Source organism: Kogia breviceps, chromosome 11 (assembly GCF_026419965.1).
Source record: "Kogia breviceps isolate mKogBre1 chromosome 11, mKogBre1 haplotype 1, whole genome shotgun sequence".
NCBI lineage: Eukaryota > Metazoa > Chordata > Mammalia > Artiodactyla > Physeteridae > Kogia > Kogia breviceps.
In genome coordinates, this window is record NC_081320.1 from 43066520 (window position 1) to 43084154 (window position 17635).

General features: G+C 35.9%; 1 protein-coding gene across 6 annotated transcripts in view; it reads right to left on the reverse strand.

Moving 5' to 3' along the window:
* Positions 1–3156: 3156 nt before the first annotated feature.
* The window catches only part of ZNF638 (zinc finger protein 638), an 84574-nt gene continuing 70095 nt past the window's right edge, over positions 3157–17635 (reverse strand). For 4 of the 6 annotated variants that reach the window (XM_067007432.1, XM_067007431.1, XM_067007427.1 and 1 more), the window contains 7 exons: positions 12927–14154; positions 12274–12339; positions 9198–10152; positions 8280–8384; positions 5844–5945; positions 4990–5108; positions 3157–3475 (listed from right to left, as the gene is read on the reverse strand). In XM_067007432.1, coding sequence (XP_066863533.1) covers positions 3410–3475; positions 4990–5108; positions 5844–5945; positions 8280–8384; positions 9198–10152; positions 12274–12339; positions 12927–14154 — 2641 coding nt within the window. In that variant the 3' untranslated portion in view covers positions 3157–3409. The remainder of the gene's footprint in view (positions 3476–4989; positions 5109–5843; positions 5946–8279; positions 8385–9197; positions 10153–12273; positions 12340–12926; positions 14155–17635) is intronic. The other 2 variants (XM_067007429.1, XM_067007430.1) reach the window with 1 other exon arrangement.

Below are 17635 nucleotides of genomic sequence, written 5' to 3' on the forward strand. Positions count from 1 at the left end.
ACAATTATTAGATTCAACAAAGTCTCTGTCAAACAGCGATAAAGTTTCTAAACACTTTCAATTTCTGTACTAGTACCAGACAGTTCATGGACTGGCACTAGATCCAAAGACCACATTTTGAGTAGCATGGCTTTGCAGAACTGAATATTTCGTTTCTTCATTAAATAAATTACCAGAAGAGAGTCTATATATTAAAAATAATTTAAAAGACCTACCAAGCCAGCAACAATGTATGGCTCTTATTTTGATCTTGATGCAAACACAGTAAAAGAAAACAAAAATCATTTATGAAAGTAGAAAATCTGAACTGGATTTTTATTATTTATTTATTTATTTTGGCTGCACTGAGTCTTCATTGCTGCGTGAGGGCTTTCTCGAGTTGTGGCGTGGCGACCGGGGGCTACTCTTCGTTGCAGTGAACGGGCTTCTCATTGTGGTGGCTTCTCTTGTTGCAGAGCACAGGTTCTAGGTGCGCAGGAGTCAGTAGTTGTGGCACGCGGGCTCAGTAGTTGTGGCTTGTGGGCTCTAGAGTGCAGGCTCAGTAGTTGTGGTGCATGGGCTTAGTTGCTCCGCAGCATGTGGGATCTTCCCAGACCACTGCTTGAACCCACGTACCCTGCACTGACAGGTGGATTCTTAACCACTGCACCACCAGGGAAGTCCCTGGATTTTTATTTAAATAAGGAATATTTTTAATGATATTATTGGTTATTTTAAGAAGAATCCTTATCTTTTAGAAATACAAAATGAAACATTTATGGGTAAAATGACATGCTGAGATTTACTTTAAAATAATGAGAAGTGAAAAAAGTAAATATATAAATTGATAACTGCATTGATAATTACTCAACCTAGATAATTAGTATATATAAATTACCCTATTCTTTTTCAAATGCTTGCTATTTTCTACAATCAGATAATAAAACATTAAAATAAAAATTTTAAGTTTTAAAACCTGACTCTCAACACATTTTTTTTCTTTTTAAAGAATTCAGAAGGAGCAGTTTTGGAGAGGCAAACTTCCACAGCATTCTATGCCAGAAAGGGTAAAAGAATCTAAATACCTTTATGGAGGTGTTGAACACAACCTTTTCTTGCTTTGGTGTCTAGATAATGATAGAAACTATGCTGAAATGATAAAAGTAAGCTGCGATCCAATTATATACCTTAACCAACTAGTAAGCAGAAACTGCTATGTAAATGACATTCCCTATGTGTAGTGTGAATAAAGGGAGGGAGGTATTTCAAGGTTTTCTGGAGAAGTCTAGAACACTTCTAAGATTATATGCAAAAAAGGTATGTTTATTTAAAAAAACAAAACAAAACAAACCTAAAAATCTTTTGTATTTGGAGCCCTAAGATTAAAATTCCCAGTCTTAAGTGCAAGCAGCAGCAGAGGAACATTATTTACTACATATAGTGAACCATCAACATCTGTCACTAGGATAAAACACACAAATCACCTCTACTATACTTTTATGCTTTAGCAGTTCCTTTTATTTTAATTTAGAACCCCAATGTCCAGATAACTAATTTGAAGGAAATAAGAGTTTCACATTTAAATTCTTAAGATTAGGGAGTTCCCAGGTGGTCTAATGGTTAGGATTTGGTGCTTTCACTGCCGTGGTTTGGGTTCAATCCCTGGTTGGGGAACTGAGATCCCACAAGCCACGCGATGTGGCCAAAAATAAAAAAAATAAAATAAAAATAAATTCTTAAGATTAAACACCAAGGTTGATCCAGGCAAGATTAAAGAAGTTCCTAATTTCTCTGGTTTTAAAAGCTTCAGAAGCAGCCCCAGGAAAAGATTCTTTAAGAGTCTTATTTACTCTACTGGTGTGTGTTTTTTTTTGGTGGGGGGGCGGGCTGCACTGCACAGCTTGCAGGATCTCAGTTCCCAGATGAGGGATTGAACCCGGGCCGTGGCAGTGAAAGCACCAAATCCTAACCACCAGACCATCATGGAACTCCCCTACTCTGCCACTTTAACTTGCCAGCACCTTATACTCCCAACCTTTTAATAATTCTTCTCCCTCTTAGTACCTCATTCACCTATATGGTTTTAATTACAACAGACTCTTGGCATTCACAAGCCATCCCTCTCCCCACCCCATTCCTTACTCTGTGGCCCGTAGTATTTTATCATTTTGCTCAGGCTGTGGCTAAATGCGAACTGAGTGTGTAGTGAGTTTGGTGAGCAACAACAAAAAGATGTTGTGTTCTTCACTCCAATCTTGCTGACTGTGAGCTAACTCTTGTGCTATGATGGGAGTAAGAGATCTAAAAAAGTAGTTGTTTTTTGTTTCCCTCCATTCACCCCCTATTGTTAACTGGTGCATTCTAATCTAAAGAGATAAAGAATCAGATACTAAAAAAACTCTAAGTCAGTAGGCTTATGTCTGAAGCACGGCCTCATCTAAAACTTTACAGTTTAGGGCTGTGTCCAGCACCTAACAATCCAGTGAATTATTTTTTTGTACCTTTACAACTCCCCACAAACATATTAAATAATAATTCAAGTGGTTTAAAAAGCAATTCTTGGGCTTCCCTGGTGGCACAGTGGTTGGGGGTCCGCCTGCCAATGCAGGGGACACAAGTTCGTGCCCCGGTCCGGGAAGATCCCATGTGCCGCGGAGCAGCTGGACCCGTGAGCCATGGCCGCTGGGCCTGTGCGTCTGGAGCCTGTGCTCCGCAACGGCAGAGACCGTGGCGGTGGGAGGCCCGCGTACCGCAAAAAGAAAAAAAAAAAAAAAAGCAATTCCTGTGGTCTACAGAAAGTAAAGGCTACTTTGTCTTTGCAGTTTCAAGTTAATATTAAATGACTTGCTAGGAGCTACCTTAAATGGGTCCTGGCAAAAATAGCAGATGTTACCAGATGCAGAAAAAATATCTTTCTAAACCATTAAAAAAGTCAAGCAAGGTTTTACTCAAACCTACCTAAGCCAAACATGCTGTAATTGAATTTTATCCAGAAAAATTGAGAGTTTTAAGAAATCTTTGACCTGTACCAGTTGAAGCAAAGCCAAACACTGTCATACCTATGACTTCCAGTAACACAAGAAGAATCTCCAAACATCTCAAGTCCCAGTGGTTGTAGAGAAGCCTGTCTGAGGAGGCTAGCAAGTCTTTAATAAATCAGCCACAAACACAACATGGTATTTTAAATATACAGTAGGAACATTTATTTTAACACTTCTAAAAGATATTTCTCCATGCCTGATGATTTGATATAAAAATCAAACCCATCATACTTTCCCCTTCAGTCTCTCTACATCAAGGGCAATCAGAAATTTGTACAACATGAATATTTGCTTCTGAAACAAAACTTACAAATTAAGTGATAACAAAAATACACAAATCAACTGGACCCTAAACGAATTTCTAATGAACTTTTTCCCCTTTCCCCCAATCACCTAGAGCTTCTTTCTTCAGCCTCATTCTGCTCCTTTTCCTTTCTTTGCTTGGCCATGAACTTCTGTTAAAAGCAATTCATAATATAAAATACTTATTAGATGTTGCTTTGCTGTGTTACAAATATATCTAATACATTTCATTGTATTTAAAATTTAAAGAGCTTGATCCTACAGAATAAAGATTAGAAACACAGTGCCTTACATTAACATTCCTTCCTTCCATTTGTGAATCATCTGATATTTATGATATACTTATGCATTATCTTGATGCTTGGGGACTCAGTGGTCAACAACATAGATAAGGCCCCTTACCTCATGGAGCTGACATTCTAGTGAGGGAAGAGAAACAATAAAAGAATAAATGAGATAATTTAGGGGGTGGTGGTAAGTATTATAAGGAAAGAAAGACTGTAAAGTAAATGAGACTGACTGGTTTTTGGGGTGGGAGGAGTGTTCTACTTTAGCTAGGTCTTTCTTTGTCAAAGGTGTTTCAGGGAAGCTGTTATTTGAGTCGAGACCTAAAAGATGAGGAAGAACCAGCTATACAAGGGGGGTTGGGAGAGGGCAAAGGAACAGCAATATAAAGGTGCAAAGGCAGCAAAGGGGCCTTTCATGTACAGAAAAAAAAAGAGAGCCAAAAAAGCTGAAACACAGTGAGCAATAATAGTGAGGTCAGAGAAGTAGAAAAAAAATCAGATCATGTAGGGCCTTACAGACCCACAATAAGAAGTTTGGATATTTTCCAAGTATAATATGAAGCCAGTGGAGGATTTCAAGTGGAAAAGTGACATGGTAAGAGCATAGGTAGCACAGCACAATGTTTAAGGGCATAAGCTTAGAATAAAACAAAGGTAGGTTCAAATCCTAAATCTGCCACTAACTAGCTATGTGATCTTGGGGATTAGGTACTCTTTAATCTTGTTTCCTCATCTTCAAAATTGGAACTGATAGCATCAACCTCATAAAACTGATTGGGGGATTGAATAAGCTTCCAGCAAACAACAGCTCAATGAATGTTAGATGAGCGTCTGTGCCACAAATTCAATAGAGGATATATAAAGCAACTCTCAAACATTCAGGAGGAATCAGAACCACTGTTTTAACTATGGCTAAGGATGATTCTCTAGAGTTCTAATCTAAATGTGTCCCAAAGACATGTACAACTAAAAAGAGGGGTGGTAGTAGTGAGGAAATGGATTAAATAAAGTTAAGTGGATTCTTTGGCTAGACAAGTCTAAAACTTTAACATGTTATGTGTCCATGACTCTGCAAGAGGGCATCAGAATATACAGTTTCCCACACTTTAATGGAGTGTCACATGGGACTAGTGATATGCAAAATCTACTCTGGCAAATGCTGCCAGAGGAAAAGGAATAAAAACTAGGAGTTACTGGCAAGATACAGTGAAGGACATGAATAGTACTTCGAACTTAAGAGGAATAAACTTAAGAGGAATAAACAACCTTAAAAAGTTCTTCCAAAAGGAAAGAATGTACATTTTGTGTGGACACTTCAGTAGTTTGACTATAATACCACCACCTGAAGATTTGATGAGTTAAAAATTGAAAATATCTACCTCTGTATTTTGCTTATGACGTGTACTCCTGCAGTGATTTGTCATTGCTTTTTCACCTGAGTAGAAGAGGGAACAAATTGGACAGAAGAATCCAGCCTTCGGTACAAGAAAGTCTAAATCTAGAGGACAGGAAGAGAGAGAGGGAAGAGGAAGGAAAAAAATTAACGATAATTTATCTAGAGCTGTGTTTATCTAAACATGACAAACATACTAAGTACAGTATACATTTATATACAAACATAATACACACTGTTATATACTAGGGATCAAGAGCAATTAAGCCTCTAATCACAAAACAGAAGTCTTTATTTTTAAACAAATTCTGTAATATTCCAGAGCCTCCAGGAATGGCAGGGAATTCCTTCAGAATAGCAGTTCACTGGAAAAGAATCTGGTAGTCTTTGAAATAAACCTCTTAGGAATCCAATGTTAAAATAAAACAGGGAGAAGAGGCAAAATGATAGTCAACTGTCTGCTTGAAGAATACAATGGGTAAACAAATAAGGTGCCCTTTAGCTCATCTGAGCTGGCCATGAACAAAGTTTGCTAGCTAAGCTTTTCCAGCATGTTCTACTCAACTGGAATTTCTGCCTGTGCAAGGATTACTCAATTCTTACCAGAGCAACAAAGAAAGTACATACCCCAGACTTCAAGAGTGCAATAAAAATATCTTTGCCAGGTAAAAACACAGCTTAATAAACTGCTCTCAGAAATGCCAGTGTGCAAAGCTCGCTAATTTCCACTCTAATCATCTAAGCAAGGTCATTGCATTACTCATCTAAACAACAGAACACTTATTACGGTTCTGAATTTTTATTTCACATGGATAAGGAAAAATGTCATTTTTACTTTACCTTCAGGGACATCAGGTGCCACTGATTTCCCGAAAAAAGAGTCCTCAATCTTCTTGCGTTTTCGTTCTGGCTCTGAATCCATTAATCCAGATTCTTCATCAACTAAAGTCATTAAATTTTTCAAGGAAAAAAAAAGTTATTCAAAATACTCATAGATTTTATACTAAGTGATGTCATCTGAAGCTAACATCAGATAATCTCTGCCTTCAAAGATTAATCTATGAAAAAAAAAGATTAATTTATGGATCATCTCTCTTTCTTGGTTAATCCCACCTGACTATTCCTCCAAGAGTCTTTATATAAGGAATAAATGGGTAAATCTGTTCAACCTTATTAAATAGATTCAAGAATATGGGGCTAAAGCTTAGCAGCATATTTTATTTACATATTGTTAAGGAAAAAATTTAAAAGGTATTGGAAGAAGTTCAAGTTCTATATTATTGGCAAGAGTTAACGTGTGTATGCAAAAGTGCTGGGGTGGGAGAGGAGTGTAGATTGAGGGGAAAAGGACACGAGCAGAGAATAATTCTGCTGCCCTGTACTGAAACCCTTCCAACCAAGAAAAACAAAGCCTAAACTGATGGACTAAGACCCTTGTTAGGCTGAATCACAAGTGAAACTACAAACATTCAAACCCAGCAAAGTTAATTAACATGTAAGAAGCACTCAATGTTATCAGCAAAATGCCTAACAGGATCTTGTGGGAAGACAAAAACAAAAACTGTTTCCAAGCAATTCTGGTTACCTTCAGTAGCTGAAATACCTAACTGTTGTAAAGCACTGGACAAATCTCTCTCACATATATATCATTCATTTAGCTTTTATCTCATGTGAGACAGGCAGGTCAAATCATTATTATCCCTATTTCTTCACAGATGGAGAAAGCAAAACCAAAAGAGGTAAGAAACTGATTATGTCCAAGGATGCATAGCCAGTAAGTGACAGAGACTTGTGACTTCAAGTTCAGTGCTCTCCCCACGTAACTGGGCTACTCTTTACCAAATCTGAGGGGATGGTTAGAAACTATGAAATCGTTATTTACTGTTCTCTTACTCCTTGCATTTTACCAGTCACCAAGTCCCAAAGAGTCGATTAAAATGGCTGTCTCGCTTTTCTTGACTTGATGCTTAAAACAGCCTCCAGTGTCTTGCTACAACCCTCGAGTAATACTTTCTCAAACACATTTGCTGCTACCACTCCAAAGCACCTTTATCTAATAATAACAACAATAATACATATTATATATAATTACATAATCATTTAAGAGATTAAAATGAATATTTTAAGTTTAAAATTATTTTTAAAATGACTTTTTCTTAAGCTAGGTTCTTTCATCAAATATATTATCTATTAATGAAAATAAATGGTTACAAAAGCAGTAAAGAAATGATTCTTTCTCTATTCTTCTTTTGAGATGAGGCAGTTCTAAGCAAGCTGGTGGCTGAAGTTGCCCTATCACAACAGAAATCCTGAGCGGGGGAAGCCCTCAGGAAATTATGCTAGAAGCATTTGTCAGTTAGTAAAACCACTGACTATGGCTTGGTATCAAGGAGAGGTTAATGGAGAAGAATAGACAAAGAAGGAGTACCCACTTAGCCAAGGGAGAGAGCATCTAGAAAGAGTACATAATCAACAGTAACAAATGATGCAGAGAAGTCAAATAAGACTAAATTAAGAAGAAAAAAACTTAATCCAGTATGACAACAAGCAGAAGGGTTTTAGGTTTTTATTACACCTGGTTAGGAAATGGGAAAGGAAGGAGGCCTAAATAAATTGTGGAGCAGCACTGAGGACCCAGCTGAGAGCTAGGTCAATGAGATTCAACTGAATCACAGTTGGTAGTTTTTCCTTAGAGAACATAGGATACAAAAGCAGGAGAGCAATGAGGGTGCTGTTTTCAAAGAGAATGGTACAAGGGATTTAGGATTTTACTATGAATATATGGACACAATGACAAATACTTGTTAAGTAACTGGAGTATTCTAGACACTGTTCCCTATTTGTTTCAACATAAATTGTATTAATGTTATTAAGACATCTTATTTAATTCATTGGCTGTCTGCTTGACAGCATCCACAAAGCAAGGGATCTGGTACACAAAGCTAGTTAATAAATAATTTTTACTTGATGCTGCAACATGGTCAGAATAACCTTTCATGGATCATTTCCACGACAACTCGTCACATTCTATTATAATAGGATCACATATTATTCTCTATTATCCCATTCCATTATGTTCCATTATCTCTATACAAAGATAAAAATCTTTATCCAGATCTAATCATTAATGGGCTGCCTTCCCTCACTCCCTCAACTCCTATCCTTGCTCTGTTGACTCTTTTTCTACTTTTCTTCTTAGACAGTAGATCTTTGGAACTTTAACCACCTCCTCATATTGTGTTACTCTCTCCCCCACTTCTATCAATCCTGCTTTACCTTCACTAATTTGGAAGGCCTCTTCATCTTTTGCTGGTTCTGCCGTAACAGCTTTTTCTGATGGTGGCGTTTTCCCAATTCTAACTCTCTTGGCTGGCACTTTAGCTTTAAAGAGAAAGTCTAATTTATTGCTACGTTAACAGTGTTTAAACTGCTTTTAACTCTGAATAACAACTTTAACACCTTTTTTGCAAACAAGATAGATATTACTCAAATTTGGGAAGGAAACTTATTTCTAATAATAAAATAGGATAATTCTGTTTTAAAAAATTCAGCACTAGTCTAAGCATTCTCCTTTTATTTGCCCATTTTTCCTGATCAAAACTCCACCTTCCCACCTGCTTTTTCTCAAGGAGCCTACACACATTTTTCTATTTTGTTCAAGACTGTGGGACCTTTTTAGTATTTTTTATTTTTAGTTTGGTTAAATCCTTCAAGATTTTTTTAATTTGACATTATTTTGATCTCCCTAAAGTACTGAAAATGAGCTGACCTATTATTCTATACCATCAAAATATTACTTAAAAGTGAAATGGTACCTTCACAATTTTTCCCAAATCCTAAGTCTAAGCAAAAACTAGGAGGCAGGCTGGTATAAACAGCCTTCTACTTATCAAAAGCTGTATTTTCTCAATAATACAAACATATCATTTTCATTCTAATTCTAATCTGGGTATTCTAGTTTGCTTTCTAGTTTTATCTTTTCTTGAGATGCAGTAAGTTGGGGTAGGGTCTGAACTAAGAGAAATCTGTGAAACTTGAACATATTTCTTTGGAAAATATCACTTGGCCATAACTATCTGTTGGCTTCTTATTTCAATACACAGTGAAATTATTGGTAATGTTGTAACATATGTTTTAAAAAATTTTAAATGTAGTCCCCTCATAAAACAAAAGCTACCACTTCTGAGTATCTACCTGCTAAGTGTCTTTCAATCATGGTTTTCAGGTCTTCTTCCATAACATTCTCATTTACTGGACCCACTTGGGACAAAGCTTCAAGTTTTGTCTTCTTTGTGTCCACAGCTCTCTTTTTTCTATCCCCTCTTTTATCGGTGGGATGGTCATGTTTGCTTTGTGTTAATTCAACTTTTAAATCACTGTCTCCATCTTCCTCCTCTCCAACCTCATCAACAGTAACAAAATTAAGCTCTTCCTTAAGGTTGTTAAAATCTGCCAGAGAGTCTTCATCCTCTTCAGTTACTTCATCTAATGTCACTAAATGCAGATCACTGCTGTCATCCTGTATTTCATCTACAGTAACTAAAGCAGAAGGGTCTTCAGGCATGTGAGAAGAAATGAACCCAATGGAATCCCTTCCAGTATTTTCCTCATCTCCTTTAGTATTTAAGGCAGCAAAACTTATGTCTGCCGACTCATTTAAAGGTAGCTCTTCTACTTCTCCAATTTCATCCACAGTTACCAAGCGTTCCTGTTTGAGAAGATCTTGTTCTTCAGCCACTGACAGTACAGTAACATCTTTAGGTTCACTGTGGGAAATGCAATCATCTTGATCAATTAACTCATCTAACGTAAGAAGTGAATTTGAATTTTTTACCATTTCTTCCATATTTATTTCTTCTTCATCAATTACTTCATCCACAGTGACTAGAGCTTGTGCTAGATGTGCAGCTGCATCTTCTTCTTCCCCAATCTCATCCAATGTTACAAAAGATAATTCTCCCTCAACAACACGAGGGGCAGAGATTTTCCCCTTCTTCTTCTTCAAGTTAAGTTCAGAGGAAGGGGTATTTTTGAGAGCTTCTTTCCTTTTTCCCTTCAGTGGATTCTGCTTGGCTTGAAAAGGATTCACTTCTTCTATAACTTCATCCACAGTAACAAATTCATCCAAATTAAATGGAAATAAGGGTTCCTGTTGGAAAGGTAAAAAAACTCACAGAATTGTGAACAACTACTGATAACTGGCTAGGTTCCACACAGCCTCAATAAATGTGCACGACATATCTATCATTTGTGAGAATTTCAGTATAGACATGTTTCCTAAAGCTGAAATTAGTTATTTTTCAAAGCCCCACAAACAAATCCAAAGAGTAAACAATGCCAAAGGTAAAATCCTAACAATATCAATCTAATTCCACCTTTACTTAATTTCAGTAAGATTACAATTATTTCCTAAATGATGTGCGAACTGGAAATATGATGTACAAAAATACTACATTAAGAGCATTTATCAAACAATTAATATAAAACATTTACCATTCTATATGTTAAATGATATCTAGCAAGTGTTTTGGAGACTTCATGGACTACTAAAAGCACCTCAAATGCAACTAGGAAGTTAATAGCTAACTAGATTGTTCCATCAATCAATTTATATACATAATACATATTTTAAGATATATAATACTAAGATACAGGCACACTTTGCTTTATTGCACTTTGCTTTATTGCACTTTGCAGATACTACTTTTTACAAATTGAAGATTTGTGGAAACCCTGTGATAAACAAGTCTACTGGCACCATTTTTCCAACAGCACTTACTAATAACTTCATGTCTCTGTGTCACATTTCGGTAATTCTCACAATATGCAAACTTCTTCATTATTACTATATTTGTTATGGTGATCTCTGGTCAGTGACCTTTGATGCTACTACTGCAAAAAGATTATGAGTCACTGAAGACTCAGATGATGGTTAGCATTTTTTAGCAGTAAGGTACTTAATTAAGGTATGCACATTTTTTTAAAGACACAATGCTACTGTACACTTAATAGAGTACAGTATAGTATAAACATAACTTTTACATGTACTGGGAAACCAAAAAATATGTGTGATTCACTTTTATTGAGATATTTACTTTACTATTCTGGTCTGGAACAGAACTTGTAATATCTCTGAGGTATGCCTATATAAGATTTATATTTTGAGAAAGTTACATGGAAAATTTATTACTAAGACTTAATGACAAATATAATTGCAGTTGAAAAAAAATAGTATCTGTAATTTGAAAAATGGTGCCAATCACTAAAGAAAATAAATTCCTGGCAGGCCTCCTACACATTTTAGTACACTATCAATGGTCAATTACTAGTAAATATAATAATCGCATTACAATACATACCCAGTAAATTTAGGGGAGGAGGGGGAATCTGTAAGCAACTGTACTATCATTTTATTAAACCATGGAAGAACCATAATCCTTACTTCTGCTTCTTAAACTACTAACATTTCTCCTTGCCCTAATAAAATAGACCCAAATTTATGCCCCACCAGGGAAAAAAGTAAAATAACTGAAAAAATATTCTATGAATAACAGAAATCTAAAATACCAAACAGCCAAATATAAATTGTAACATGTTTATTTGGCAGTAGAAGTCAGTACCAAGAAAGTAAATCTTAAAGCCCGTCTAGTTAGGTTAAATTGAGCCATAGCAAAAGGATAAAAAAATGGAAAGGACTTAAGTCAAATGTCAACCTCCTTTACATAGATGATTTTATTCTGTGTTACAACCCACTCCTACTGATGTGAGACTGGAGGTATCTTCCTACTCTAATCCCCTTTCCATCCCTGCGTAACTTTTTGCACCACACGAAGAACAAACTATTTAGCCTAGCTCAAGGTCAGATAAACGAACTGGTGGTGGGGTCAAAAATATACTATCTCAGGGGGCTTCCCTGGTGGCGCAGTGGTTGGGAGACCGCCTGCCGATGCAGGCGACATGGGTTCGTGCCCTGGTCCGGGAAGATCCCACATGCCGCAGAGCGGCTGGGCCCATAAGCCAAGGCCACTGAGCCTGCGCATCTGGAGCCTGTGCTCCGCAATGGGAGAGGCCACAGCAGTGAGAGGCCTGCGTACCGCAAAAAAAAAAAAAAAAAAAAATATATATATATATATATATACTATCTCATTCCTGTCCCTTGTTCTATATCAAACTAATTATTACAGGAGAGACACAAGTTACAAGGTGGACGAACTCTTTTATGGAATGATGGAATAGATAGATGGGTCTGTGTTAGTAGATTGTTTCTTACCTCTTTGGGTTTGGAACTTCTACCAGTGGTGCTTTTAGAAGTCTTAGTGTTTTGTCCAGTCAAAGTCTGAAATATTAAATAAGAAATACAGAAAAACAGAATTTACAACTAGGTTTTAATGTTCCTTAAAACACAAAAAGAATTCAAAATGCAAATATTACCCAAACACATTCAATTATACAAATATTTAACAGGTATACCAAGCTAAGTCAACAATCATTTAACAGTATAGGCATCATCTCCATAAGTTGTAGTTAAATCCAGTTTTACTGTCTAAGTTGGGCCATCAGTAAGCTGATAAAGGAAGCTTCAATTTAAAAGAGAAAACGGTTTCCCATTTCAGAAGTAGAGTGCTAAATCACCTCAGGAAATTCAATGCAGAATTTTTTTTTAAATGCAAAGTTTTATTTCTGACCACATTTTATCCAAATAATGCTTTCACACCTGTTAATAAATTACAGACTTGAGCTTATTATTCTAAGTGTCTACTGGCTTAAATCAATGGAGTCACTTAAGAAAGGGAAAAGGGAGCTTGGGGGCGAAGGGAGTGAGGAGATGAAAGCATAAAACAAGATTACATCTCCTACTCCTTAGCTACAACAGAGAGCTAATCACTTCAAAGATTCTCTGAACATTCTTCCTACCCTCCTCACCTTATTGTTGCTGTCATCCCGTTTCATGACGGTAGGTTTAGCCTCTGTTTCCTGAGACTGTTTTGTAATATCCCTGTAATCCAGTTTAGAATCTTTGCCTTGCAGGGCTGAGATCCTTCCACTGCCTCCTCTGGTAACACTGCTCTGAGTGGGTTTCAATTTACTGCTGTTTTCAGCCAAGCCTGATCTGGCACTTGTAGGTTTAAAGAGACCCAATTCCTTGGCTGAAAGTTTCTTTTCAGCATTTATTTGATCTCTGAGTACAGATTTTAGAAAACTTTTCTGGTTTTCAGATTTTGAAGCTGTAGCTTTTGCCTTTAGAGAAGAGACCATACCAGCCTTGATGCTTGATTTACTGCTAGATGCATATGATGCAGGCAGCATACTAATTTTACTAGTTTCATCAGACTTATTGGCCTGAACCACTCCTTTATTTGGGCATGCCTTGGTCACTGAGTTTTCTGCAGGCTTTTCTTTCATTGCAGCCACAATCTTTTCCAACTTCTCTGCAACCATCTTATCATCATTCTTTTCAGCCTTCTCTATTCGTATTTGCAGATCCATTCTGGTTTCCTTGGTATTTAATTCATTCTCCTCCTTTTCATCCATATTACTTTTTGCAGAAATTCCCTTTGTGCTCACTGCCTGCTCATCCCCAGTGGAAATTCCAGGTACTAAGGCCACAACACAAGTAGATGGTACTATTTCTGAAACAGTTTCATGTTTGTCTACTTCAGCTACAGCTTCTATCATAGACTGCGTAATTGCAGAAAAGAAATCTTCTGCTTCAGATGGAGAGTCTTCTAGAATTCCTTTGATGTTCCTTTCTTCTATAAATGCGCTATCAGATGATGATAATTCTGTTTCAGGGTTAATAATTTCTGCCTCTTCCTTCTCAAAGTCACTGGTATACACCTGCTGATTTAAAACAGACTGCTCTCCATTTTCAGTGAATAAGTCAATACTGGCTGAAGTGGTGGATGCTACAAGAGGAATTTCCACTTTGACCTCCTCTCCTTGAGTTTCAACTTCAAATGTTTCAATAGCAAAGTCAGAGACACATAGTGCTTTTTCTGGTTCTTCCTCACAAGGCTCTTCCTGTTGTATAAAAGTTTCTGTTTGAATGCTGGGAATAGATTCTTCTTCAACTTCACTAAGTTTAACAGAGGGACTATCAGCTGCTCTTTGCACCTCACTTTCATCAACTGGACGGTTTTTCAAGTCAGGGCTAAAAGTATTTAAAAACAAAAAGAACACAAACAAAAACCAAACTATGATGAGAATTCAACCATCATAAATAATCCTGTCGATGCTAATTGTTAAGACTTCCTGATACAGGAGCAATAAGCATTGGGAAATCCAATCAGCATTATAATGGTTAAGTTTTGATGTAAATATACAAATAACATAAAATTTTAAAAAAGATCCTCCACTGCACTAAAGATTTCTTTTTAGTTCAAAGGAAATTATGGCAATATTATGACTGATACGATCATTTTACTCATGTAAGTTATAACCATTTTTTTTTCCTTCTGTGTCAAGTTTGCTCCTGATACCAGAAGGCTGAATGTGAATTTGAGACATCTCAAATTATTATTAGGTCCTATCTCTCCAACAGTGGTAACTGAAATAATAAAATATGTTTATGGTTCGCGAAACTAATGATCCATGAATTAAAATTTACAAACTTGTAAGTGAGCCTTACCTAAAAGGAACATAAACAGAAAATGACAGGTCACACTTATCTTAACCACGTCACCTCTTTCTTTTGGATGTGAAACAGGTTTGTTTTCAATTTCCCAAGAACTGTATTTATTAGTAATACTTAAAAGAAAACTTTCTTTGGAAATATCTTTTAAATACTCTGTTGGAGATTTAAAGTTAGAGGCAAAGCTGATACAATCACCTTAACAATAAATACGTATTCTTATTATAAAGTATGTGCCGCCTTTGGCTATATCACAAGAAGAAATTTGTTAAAAGAAATCCTTCCAGTTAGAGACTAATTTAAGATTCTAATACATAGCTTAAAACTTTAAGTAAAATTTAAAAGAAATGGAGGAAATACATGGCAAATATATGCAACTGATCTAATTCATCAAGGTCCTCCCAAATCCAATATAAAAATAAAAATGTGCAATACAACTATTTTCACTGAGACAGAGACAGAATAAACTGTTTTTACATTAATGCTCCATTGATAAGAGATTATCCTGAATAGTAATAAGGAAAATCTTAGCTTCTGAAGACAACATCCAGCACGCTGTCAACACAATAATGTTTAACAAATACATCTGCTTAATTACATTAGAAGGTACAGGTTGGAAAAAGACTCCAGAAAGTGATCCCGCCATAACAATATCTCAGTGTTGACTTTTTCCTCCTACTCTTCAAGGAAGGAGGGGATGAGACATCCCTTTTGATACGTTTCTCAAAGGGTGGCTATATACTCTTTAGTTACTGCAAGATGGTAAGTGGTAAGTGCTACCACATCAGGGTCTAATCATATGAGCCAATAAACTATTCCTCCCTCCTCTGAAGATGGTAAGTTTAAACTTCCAGAGGAGAAAACTTTTCTAAGAGATCAGAGAAACTCCTCTTAAAGAAAAGCCATTAAGGCAAAGAGTTTGAGGAATTTATTTAATTTAAAAAGTCAGTAACCATAGACCTTTATCAAATAATATTCTATTCAACTGTATACACTATCCTTTGTATGCTGAGAGGGTTTAAAGGTTTGTATTTGAAATGATTCACATCCCTTATATTAAAAAATACCAATGGTTGATTTTTCGTGCTCCAAATTCTTAGGAAAAGTAAACAAACAAACAAAACTTGCTGCCAAGCACAAATATGACAAAGAAAAAGTGATATTCAGTTAAAGCAGTTATGTAAATATTATTTCTCAAGAAATAAGCTTTCATTTTTAAGTTACAAGACTCGTTTCCAAAAATGAACATTAAATTCAAAGTCCTGCCTCATTACAGAACTGCATATTAACCCTAAAGGCTTTACAAACTAGAGCTATACAAAAACACTAATTTACTGGGCTTTAGAAGGAGAACAATGGAGATTTTGATTCCTAGCTTTAGGATATAGCAAGTCCTCCCCCTTTACCACATTTAAAGTTTGTCAGTAAATTTAAAAAGCTGTTATCTTTTATACAAAATGAATCACTATGCAGTTTCACACTTGAAACAGACAGCATGAACCTACTTAGGGAAATGGTTTAATTCCATATTTGTTCTTGTGTGCCAGTCTTTTAAAATTACAGTGCTTTCTTCATAGGATTTATTTTCCAAAAATCAGTATCTAGTTTTCTGGCTGATATGGTAAAAAGCTTCAGTGTTCATCAAGTTAGCTTGGAAAGTCAGTCTGAGATGTCAAATAAATGAAATTATTAATACCAGAGTATAAAAAACAGTCTTTTAAAAGAACAAAGAAAACAAAATCATATTCTGGAAACTGGACCAAAAAAGGATTCCAGGAAGGCTGGGTTCAGGATAGAGGTATCTAATTTCCCACTCCCCTGTCCTACCCTATCCCTCCATAAAACCAGGGTTTCAGAATCTTCAGAGAAGGATATAGTAAAAGCTGGCCATGAGAACAAAGGTTAACACCATACCATACACTCTCTGAGAAGCTTTAGACTGAGACGTAACACTGAAGATCTGTATTTCAGAGGGCCACTGAGTACTGCCCAACATTATTAATGAACTGGTGAACATTTCCTCTTGCACCCTTATTTGGAGGCTTAATCATATGATAAATAAATAATGTTCACATGGGGGTTGGTTAAAGCAGGGAAAATGTAGAATCTTATTAAATTATTAATATATCCATGTGAGATTTCTTTTAAAAAGGAAACAAATACTTTAACTATGAACAAGAGGATCATATTAGCGAATTAGCATCCACAAATGCTTAAAAAAAAGGACCAGTACTTTCTCAGGATCAGCTTACTCCAATAAAGAAATGTGAAGTATTCAGCCACATCCCATGTCTTTTTTCTCTAATGTCATACAAGTCAGAAAAAAAACTGCAAAGTGGGAATTAAGAAATTATTACTGCTAGAACTTTAAAAATTAATAAGATTAGACAACTATTTGTAAATTCATTAAGACATATCTGATTTTAAAAGATAAGTGAAAACAATGAAAGAGAAAATGACCAAACGCACACAATAACTATTCTTTTGGACGTGAAAGAAACTGTCAAATGAAATATATAAAATGGATTTTTGGAAGAGCCTACTTACTTACCAGCCAGTTACTACAGCCAAACTGCAGGTCTATCTATACTACTACATGCAGCACTGTTACTTATTCAGCCCTTTGCAGGCTTTTGTAGCAAACACTGCTTGCTGTTGGTTATTACTTCTTAGGCATGTAAATATAATTGGTATGCTGATGTGCAACTTAAAAGTCTGTGTAGATACGTATAGCCAACCTATTGCTTAAAGTTACCGATATATTTTAATGTACTCATAATCATCTTTATCATTTAAATGTCTCAATTTATAAAAATTAATTACTGAGAAGAAAAATCCATAAGATATCCTGTCTTTCAGGCATCTTACAATTAGGCAGTGTATCAAATAAAATAAACTTTCCATATTTAAACATTCAAACTCTTCTTTCAAACTGATAAGCTCTTACTACACTGACTAAGAAAGAAGGGTAAATCACTTAGTATATGAAAGAGAGAAAGAA